Source organism: Clupea harengus, chromosome 5 (assembly GCF_900700415.2).
Source record: "Clupea harengus chromosome 5, Ch_v2.0.2, whole genome shotgun sequence".
Lineage (NCBI taxonomy): Eukaryota > Metazoa > Chordata > Actinopteri > Clupeiformes > Clupeidae > Clupea > Clupea harengus.
In genome coordinates this window covers 21,406,110-21,416,109 of record NC_045156.1, presented here as the reverse complement: position 1 = coordinate 21,416,109, position 10,000 = coordinate 21,406,110, and the positions used below count along the sequence as shown (strand labels likewise).

General features: G+C 44.5%; 1 protein-coding gene across 3 annotated transcripts in view; it reads right to left on the bottom strand.

The window, feature by feature from the left end:
- asic1b (acid-sensing (proton-gated) ion channel 1b) overlaps window positions 1-10,000 on the bottom strand; it is a 237,908-nt gene that overhangs the window by 23,401 nt on the left and 204,507 nt on the right. For all 3 annotated transcript variants that reach the window (XM_042707853.1, XM_031568059.2, XM_031568060.2), the window contains one exon: window positions 4,743-4,893. In XM_042707853.1, coding sequence (XP_042563787.1) covers window positions 4,743-4,893 — 151 coding nt within the window. The remainder of the gene's footprint in view (window positions 1-4,742; window positions 4,894-10,000) is intronic.

Genomic DNA, 10,000 nt, shown 5'->3' with positions numbered 1-10,000 from the left:
TATCTTACTATGGTCTCTAGCAGGAAATGTTGCTGTTAAGGCTCTGTAGTAACCAAGATTAAAGTCAAGAAAAACACTCTCAGATGTGAACCAGTTATTTTGGCAAATACATTTTACACACACAAAGACATACATAGCAAACACAGGAACACATTTTTAAGCCTGTGTAGAAGCCTGTGTATTACTTTTCTTTGGTAATTGGTGGGATTGACTAAGCAGAGAGACGAAAGGCTTTGAGAAATGCGCCAGAGGCGAGAGGGATGGAGGGGAAATCAATGGAGCTCGACAGCAGCCGTCTTGCAGATACTCTTTGCGTATAGATTTCACATTAACACTGGGGACCCAGATGGCTGAGGTAGGGCAGTGTGTGTGTGTGTGTGTGTGTGTGTGTGTGTGTGTGTGTGTGTGAGAGTGTGTGTGTGTGTGTGTGTGTGTGTGTGTGGTGTGTGTGTGTGTGTGTGTGTGTGTGTGTGTGTGTGTGTGTGTGTGTGTGTGTGTGTGTGTGTGTGTGTGTGTGTGTGTGTGTGTGTGTGTGTGTGTGTGTGTGTGTGTGTGTGTGAAGTCAACGGAATGGAGGATCTGCTGAAGGGTTGGGCTCAGAACGAACTAACAAAGATTTACAAACATCAAATGAACTCCAACACCTAATAGTCCATAGAGGTATTTCAGCCCATCTATCAATACAGAGCCATTACAGATCTCTCTCTCCCATTCATTCTCTTTCTCTTGCTCTCTCTCTCTTTCTCTCTCATTCTTGCTTTTTCTCCGTGCCTCTGGCACGGAATGTGTTTGTGCGTGTGTGCTTGGGTGTTCCTGTGTGTGTGTGCGTGTGTGTGTGTGTGTGTGTGTGTGTGTGTGTGTGTGTGTGTGTGTGTGGTCGATCAGAAAGGGATTTTCTGGCTTTACTCTTATTATGAGGTGCATGTTGTAAATAAAGGCTCCAACGTCTTTCCCTTGTTATCTCTCTCTCACACACACACACACACACACACACACACACACACACACACACACACACACACGTAGAATATGACATTGAGAGATGGTATGCTCTATGCCTCAGGGCAGAATTATCAGCAGGACATCCTACAATTAATTTAGCTGCACTCGAGTGATTTGGACTCGAAAATGTGGCCATAAGAATGATGTAATTAAACCTGGCTGAAGATGATGAGCTCTCTGTGTGTGTATACGTGTGTGAATGCGTGTGGGTGTGTGGGTGGGGGGGGGTCTGCATAAGGTCCTAACTACTCAGAAGTTTTACTTCACCCTACGTGGGTCAGACGGCATGTAACTGGGACATTTGGATCATTTCATGAGCCATAACCATTTCATGAGCTTTCTCAGCGGATGTATAATATATTATATTAAAGCAATTAAACTCCTGCCTATCTCAGAATAGTCTCCATATTTCACACTGACTTGTTTTCTCTGTCTCTGTCTGATTCTATCTCTGTCCCAAAGCTAAAGTCATCCCTGTGTCTTTGAAAAATGAAAAATGAATTATTAAAAAATGCTTCTAAATTTGTAATCTACATGTTTCTAGTATTAGTAATAGTATTTTCCTAGTATTAGTATTAGCTTTCTGTAGATCTGTTTGAGGTCTCTCTTTTTGCATCGAGTAATGCTTGATGTCTCTGCAGTGTAACTAAAAAGGGATCTTGTTGCTTTTAAATGAAAGTCTACTTGTAGCATAAATGAAACTGCGCCTGTGTAAATGTGAATTTCTGAAAAGTTGTGGTCTGGTCTGTATGATAATAACAAAGATTCAGAACCCCTCAGTCTGAGCCGGTTCCTCATGGCCCAATCGCGCTTTTCCACCAAATGAGATCTAACCTGACACCACATCTATCAGCCCATTTATATTTGTCCAGATGGCCATAAAACATGACCAGTCTGAGCTGTCAAAACACTCCTGCGAGCGCCCGCTGTGCTGAATCAGCAGGCTAGGCAAACCACTTTTTTCTCCATCTATTCTCTTAACAAGCTGTCTATACATTTGGGCAGATTCTGTGGTGTAGTGGTCTGATGCTGTCAGCGGCAATGTAGCTCTTTAGCTCTGTTTTATAGATCCATTACAAAGACCTACTTACTTACTTTTCCCTTGTGAAGTAGGTGATGTGTTGGTGGAGACTGCGTAAGTATTTAGGGACACCCCTTAGAACTGCAATGGTTGAACTCTCCTATTATGAGAGGGGTAGTAGTGCTATCCAAAGAGAGTGTCTGCAGGTTCTATAGGACTGATTAGTTCAGGGGCGTTTGAACTTTCTTCTTCTTCTTTACTCTCCAAAGCCTGACTTTCTCCATCTTTGACCAAACAAATGTTTTCTCCAAAGCCTTATCACTGTCAAATGTTTTCTCCAAAGCCTATCTCTACAGCATTTCTGTAGCCATTAGGGCTGTAAACTCAAAGTTTGTCCGTCTTAATTTGAAACAACTGACTAGATATCTGTGGACACACAGCCTTCCTCACAGCCGAGCCTCTTGTCATATTTCTACTTTCTGCCGAAGCTTTCCGGTGTCTCTCTCCCAAAGACATTTAGCTTTCTTAGAGTGTAGGTGTCACTGGAACTGCTCGTACACGGATCCCTTGTGACGCTGTGTGAAAGACATTTCAATGGCACCAACATTAACAAAGGGTTGTGTGTTGCGTGCTGAGAGTGTGCTCAGAGACACTTGCAGTTTTTCACAATTTCTGCAAACACATCCCTTGAGTGGACCAACCAGGTTTGTACAAGATCTGAGCCGAGTCCGTTTCACATTCCACTGCCACAGAATGTGCTTAGCTCCGGGCTGTTGCACTTCTGTCGCAGTACAACAGAAAGCTAAGAGAGGACATTTGTATCCAACCCGTTCATGGAGCACAGGCTTCAGGCTTGTTCCAAACCCAGCACAAAAAGCGCAAAAAGATTGTTCAAATAGCCACTGTGGGGGGATTTTAATCATGATATCCTCTGTTATCACAAACACACACACACACACAGAGACACACACATCCCACACATACACACACTAGATAATTCAAACACCAGTTGGTGCACCCCGAGCTAGCTTGGCTATCATTAAAGGGGTGCACCGAAAGATGTCAAATGATAATGTTCGGTGGATAACAGGAACATTTGGCAGGTTTCTCCCTCATAGGATTACACTGCATGAAAGGCTAAGATGTGAATGACTTTGATATGCAAATATGTTAGGTTTGGTTTTTTAAAGTCCTTGCACTTTGATTTCATCATTTGTCCAGCATATTTCCCCTGGCTGTGTGTGTGTATGCCTGTGTCTTTACTTAACATTAAAGTAGACAGGCTTGGTAACATGGTATATAAATGGTGTGTGTGTGTGTGTGTATGTACCTGTGTGTATGTGTGTTTACTTAACCTTGAAGTACACTGGTCTGGTAACTTCTGTAGGTATACATAGTACATAGTATATAGTGTGTGAGTGTGTGTGTGTGTGTGTGTGTGTGTGCGTGTGAGTGTACACTGGTCTGGTAACTTCTGTAGGTATACATAGTACATAGTATATAGTGTGTGAGTGTGTGGTGTGTGTGTGTGTGTGCGTGTGAGTGTGCGTGTGCGTGTGCGTGTGCGTGTGCGTTCTTAACATTAAAGTAGACGGGTTATGTACAGTATGTATTCATCGTATATTCACAACAAATGTCATTCCTTAGAGAGGCATCAACTTGTTTATCTTGAAGAGGCCCATAAGCAGGTCCAGTTTGGTACTGTAGTAATGCTGTAGTACTGCTTGGCCTTTGCTATGATGTTTAGATTAGTAGACGTTGTTTTTCTACATTATATGCCTGACTGATCACACTTCTATGAATCTATGTATTAATTATGTTACTTGATCTATTATTTGTGTGTACAAGTACATGCATCAGGCATATGTCATATTGTGAACTTTCTCCCGAACATTTTAATCTTTAATGTTGCCATGTTTGCATGTGATGTTTGTGTGTGTGTTGGCATACATGCATAGTATGTGTGTGTGTGCATGTGTGTATGTGTGTGCATGCATGCATAGTGTATGTGCATATTTCAAGATGTATTTTATTTGGGTGTTTTTTGTGATCAAAAGACAGATGGTGACCTCCACAAATTTGCAACACATTTTGTGATGTTTGTTTCTCATTACACCCCACTTCACATACACTATCAAACTAATTAATGAGAGATCACATCACACATTAGGCTACCTTCTTTATTCATGTGTGTGTGTGTGGCCTGGCCTTTGAACTCCAAAATCAAAAACAAAACTTTTTCCTCCAGTTTTACATGTTCGAATGCTATTTATAATTTCACAATATCAAACGAATGTCCCATCAAGCTAACTTCACAGCGGTCGACAGTCCATCACACACCTGACACCAAACGAATGGGGCATGAAACAGTGGCAGTGAGTGAGACAGACTGCATAACCTTATACCAGCATCAGGAGGTCAGAAAAAGTTGAAATAAATTGCGGTTTAACATCAAGGCTTATTTTCGGCAATTTCATGCACAATTTATGCAGTAAGTGGGCAAAAAATGCAGTATCGTGAAAAATATGGTAAATTGCTAATTTTTCATTTAATGCTGTGATCGTGGAATCATGAAAAGCTGGAGGGACTGATACATACATATATACATAAACATGTACATAGGGGTGTGTGTGTGTGTGTGTGTGTGTGTGTGTGTGTGTGTGTGTGTGTGTGTGTGTGTGTGTGTGTGTGTGTGTGTGTGTGTGTGAGCTGCTCATACCTGTCTCCCCCCACACAGGCAGGTACTCGTCCTGTTGGATGTCCAGCATGATCTCTAGCCCGTTGCCCGTGCCTCCTTTCATGGTCACCAGTAGGGGGCGTCCGTCCTGGCCCGAGTTGAAGGTGTAGCACTTCCCATAGCGCGTGAAGATCTGGGGGAGACATAGAGAAGAAGAGGATGATAAGACACACATTGACTAAAACCAGACAGCTAGCAATCATGACATGACACAGACACACACATGCGCACGCTGATCGATAAGTTGTTTATCTTACATGTACCTCATATGACCGCAGCCAACTGTTTGTATTTTAAATGTTACACACAAAGGAAGCATATCGTTCCTATTTGGGAAGCCCCAAACAAAGGAAGTAGATAGTTCTCCCAAACGATGGCAGCGGTTCATACTGGCTAAACTGCACACAATAGCAGCAAACCAGGCATGTCGCTTACGAGGTGGACAGTGGTTGATACTCCACATGACACACGTAGTGGCAGAAAATGTTTCAGTTTGTTCATTCTGGATGCAATGACAGTAAATGGTTCACAATGGCAGTGAATGGTGTGCCATATACAATGGTGGTAATCCGTTCATCTGGTGCATCTTGTTCGCAATGGCAATAAATGGTTCACAGAGGGGCACGCTACATGCAGCGGCAGCAAATCCCCCCCCCCCACACACACACACACACAGCAGCCCATCTTGTTTGCAAGACCAGCATGAGTGGGCCTGAAATGGAATCAGTGTGCTCGGCAGGAGCGATGAGGAGGGGAGAGGTGCAGAGGGGGGCCCCTGGCCCCTCAGGGGGCTCTATGAATAAATCTCTGTCTCGGTGCTGTCAGGCAGGCATACACGGGCACTGCTGTCCTTAGCCCTATCTGTGTTACGGATGGCTGAGCAGGAGTAACACGCCACTCTTCAGAGAGAGAGAGAGAGATGGGGAGAGAAAGAGAGAGAGAGAGAGAGAAGAGAAAGAGAGAGAGAAAGAGAGAGAGGAGAGAAGTGCTCTCACTGCCTGTCAGGCAAGAGCAGGATCATGGTCCTCAGTGAGGAGAGAGCTGCTCAAACCGCCTACCTCTAGTCCTCAACGTTCCTCAATGTTCCTCGGGGAGTCAAGAGTAGAGGCACAGTTTTTACTTTTTAGTTGGTAGACGTTCTATAATGAGTTTCAGGTCTGCATAAAAGTACCATTTATGCCTTAAGGTGCAGTGTCGAACTTTGGGAGAATTCACAGAAAAACATAAAGCAAACAAAAAGGACAGTTGTCACCTTCAGCAGTGCAGGTTTAAATGCCGAGTCAAAAATGTCAAAAACAGCAAGAGCTACGCCAGCCTCGACCCTCTCAGCACCATTTGGGCTGAGAGGATCCTGGGGAGCTGAATTCACTCTGAGTGACACCGGGTGCACGGCTCACTCACACAGCAAGCAGCCTCCGGCCCATATCTGGCCCAGATCTGGCCCAGATATGGGCATGGTCCAGTTAAACCCCATTCAGAATCAACTGCTCTCTGAGGCCAGTAGATCCCTCTAAAACTTTTTTGAAGTTGGCTTATTCCATATGTAGATTCAAAAACAGTAAAGTACAGAAGAAAAAGGATTACAGTGACTTACTGTAGACTTTCTTACAATAGGCCTCTTGTAACTGTTAGCATGCCAATACAATACTAGAAAATAACTACACTATGTTACTGGCCAATAGCTGCCAGTAACGTACTGGCAGGAGCATTGCTAGAAATGATGTCTCCTCCCACCCCAATATAATCACAACCATCTAAACAACAAAAATCTATACAATCTGGCAGAGTATAGATCTGCAGTTCTGCCTGAACAACCATGATATGGGTTCCACAATAATCATCTCCATAATTCTAGAACTTTCTTTTAAACTGCCACATGAATAATGCATCCCTGAGCAGGCCTGAGCAGCACTGCTAAGAATCATTATCATTCAGGAGGGAGCTCTCTGAAACTAACACACAGGTGTGTGTGCTTACTTGTGGAGAGCAGAGAGAGGCATGGTGTGGTGGGGCCTGTACACACACTATTCTACTGGTGGGGCCTGTACACACACTATTCTACTGGTGGGGCCTGTACACACACTATTCTACTGGTGAGGCCTGTAAATACACTAATATACTGCAGACTTGGAGGCTTAAGAGTGGGTACTAATGGGGGAGGGGTCCAAGTTTCTGCATGTGTGTGTGTGTGTGTGTGTGTGCGCGTGTGTTTGTGTGATACAAGTGTTGGTGTGAGTGTGTGTGTGTCTGTCTGTGTGTGTGTGTGTGTGTGTGTGTGTGTGTGTGTGTGTGTGTGTGTGTGTGTGTGTGTGTGTATGTGTCTGTGGATATCACAGATGGGGCCCTTGCGGAGACAAATGCCATTGAAACTTGGCGACAGGATGTGAAGGTGTGAAACAGGAGGAGGAACAAGAGGGATTGTTTATCGTTTGTCCTCAAGCCCAGAGTTCATCAGCACACAAATGCACAGCTACATACCACACACACAGACACAGACACACACACAGACACGCACACAACTTAAAGTGTCCCATCTACTCATCTACTCTGACAGATCACACTCACGTACAAACAAGCTGAATCAGCTGTCCAATGAGAATAAGACCAGGCTGAGCTGCTGTTTTGTGTGTGTGTGTGTGTGTGTGTGTGTGTGTGTGTGTGTGTGTGTGAGAGAGAGAGAGAGAGTGTCTATGCATCCTTGTGTCTATGGGTCTGTGTGAGTGGGTAGATAAGGATGTGCGCCCTCTCCTCCACTCATAAAAAAACCCCAAATAGACACGCCGTGAGGATACAAAGAGGTATATCTAATGTATGGCCACCTACTAACCAGAACTACAGTTAAACCACACACACACTATCCTGTTTACAATGGAGACAAAGCCAGGACAAGCTAATGAAATGTCACCTCTCAGAGAAGTAATGGAAGAGAATGTGGGGTAGTGATGTAGAGACTCTGAAGATTTGTCACAGTTGCTGTGGTAACCAGGAGATGAGTGAGTGTTTGAGTGTGACTGAAACTTGAGTGTGAGAGAGAATGATAGAGGCCACTTGAAGGACATGGTCAGAATCCTCAAACAGCACGAGACCTATCATCCTCACTCACAGTCACAGTGGGCCTGTGTTGTGTTGTGGGTGTGCTTTGGAGCCAAGACAGGTAGAAGCCACCGACTATCACCACTATCAGCTTGGGTCTGTTGTTATGCTCCACTGAGTCCCTTATAGTCAGCCAGTGGCAGTGCAGCAGCCACCAACACTTTATACTGCAGTTCTCTTGATACATTGTAATCATACAGTTAGTCTCACTGTGAAACACTGACATTAATTGTGTACTTACAATGTAATAAGAGCACAATAAAATGTGACTCAACAGCCTTTGTGTGCTGGATTAGCATAATAATCTAATCATAACATACTTGCACATAACATCAATAGTAACACACTTGCATCACACATGCATATGCATCCCATATCAGTGACCATTTCCTTGTCTACCTCTATATTGTCATAAATGTTTCCTCTCTCACTCGCTAGTTGTCTTCTACTCCCTGGTTGTTTTCCAAATTAATGAATAAATGAGGCTTGAACTGGGCCACTGTGAAAGAGCAGAGCTGTCAGAGATTATGGGTGAGGCCCAGGTTGAGTGAAGAGACACCTGACATCACCTGCTCCTTCCCCTTTAAGGGCTGGGAGACGCCTGACATCACCTGCTCCCATCATTGGTATTCCTTCCAAGTCACTGCAGAATACCTTCCGGTCCAATTTTCTACTGCTGTGCATTTAAAAAAAAGTACTTAATCAGAGTGCGCGAACAAGCTTTATACACAGACACACAAACACTCAAACGAAGTCTCATCTGTACACACACACACACACACACACACACACACACACACACACACACACACACACACACACACACACACACACACACACACACACACACACACACACAAACTGTGACACAGGGTTGAGTAATTCTACTAGCTCTGATGTCACCTAATTGACACTGTTTTATCTCTGATGGGTGATTCTGGGCCCAAGATTAATGAGAACACACACACACAAACACTCACACAGGAGTATCCCCCCATACACACACACACACACACACACACACACACACACACACACACACACACACACACACACACACACACACACACACACACAAATGTGAGCTTACACACATTTACAGTGGTCGTGTAGACACACACACACACACACACACACACACACACACCACACACACACACACACAAAAAGTGATCACAGGGTTGAGTAATTCTACTAGCTCTGGTGTCACCGAATTGACACCGTTTTATCTCTGATGGGTGAATCTGGGCCCAAGATTAATGAGAACACACACATACACACACACAAATGTGAGCTTACACACAGGTTGTGCACATACATACACACCCACACACATATACACACACTTGAAAAGACATGAAAAGACAACAGATTGTAAACACACACACACACACACTTACATGAAAAGACACACAGGTTGTAAACACATATACACACTTACATGAAAAGACACACAGGTTGCACCCCCCGCCCCCCCATACACACACACCTCAGGTTGATAGGGGCCAATTTGTGCCTTGTCTTGTCAGAGTGTCTAACGAGCCCATCGACTCTCATCTCTGGTGTGAAGCTGACAGGCTCTCCGACTCAGATGAATAATTCACACACACCCAAATGGCATTGTTGTGTGTGTGTGTGTGTGTGTGTGTGTGTGTGTGTGTGTGTGTGTGGTGTGTGTGTGTGTGCGTGTGCGTGGGTGCACACGTGCCTTAGGCTGGGCTCAGCCCTGGAGCGATGAGTAAAGACACCGGCTGTTCGCTACCAGCCTGACACATACAGGGAGAGTGAGAGAGCGAAACCCCTTCAGCTCCTCATGGAGAAGTAGGTTAAATCCCTGCCTCAGAAGTCAAGCTGCTCAATCTCCAGCTAACACAGAAGTCTGGAGAGAGAGGGGGGGAGAGAGAGGGAGAGTGTGTGTGTGTGTGTGTGTGTGTGTTTAAGAGAGAGAGGGGGCAGAGAGAGAATGGGATAGAGATGAGAGTAAGATTGAGAGAGAGAAGTAGAGAGAGAGAAGAAAGTGTGTGAGAGAGAGAGAAGAAAGTGAGAAAGGGAGAGAGAGACAAGGAAAAAAGAGAGAGAGAAGAAAGTGTGAGAGAGAAGGTAAAGAGAGAGAGAGAACGCATGATTGAGAGTGAGAGAGGTCAAGA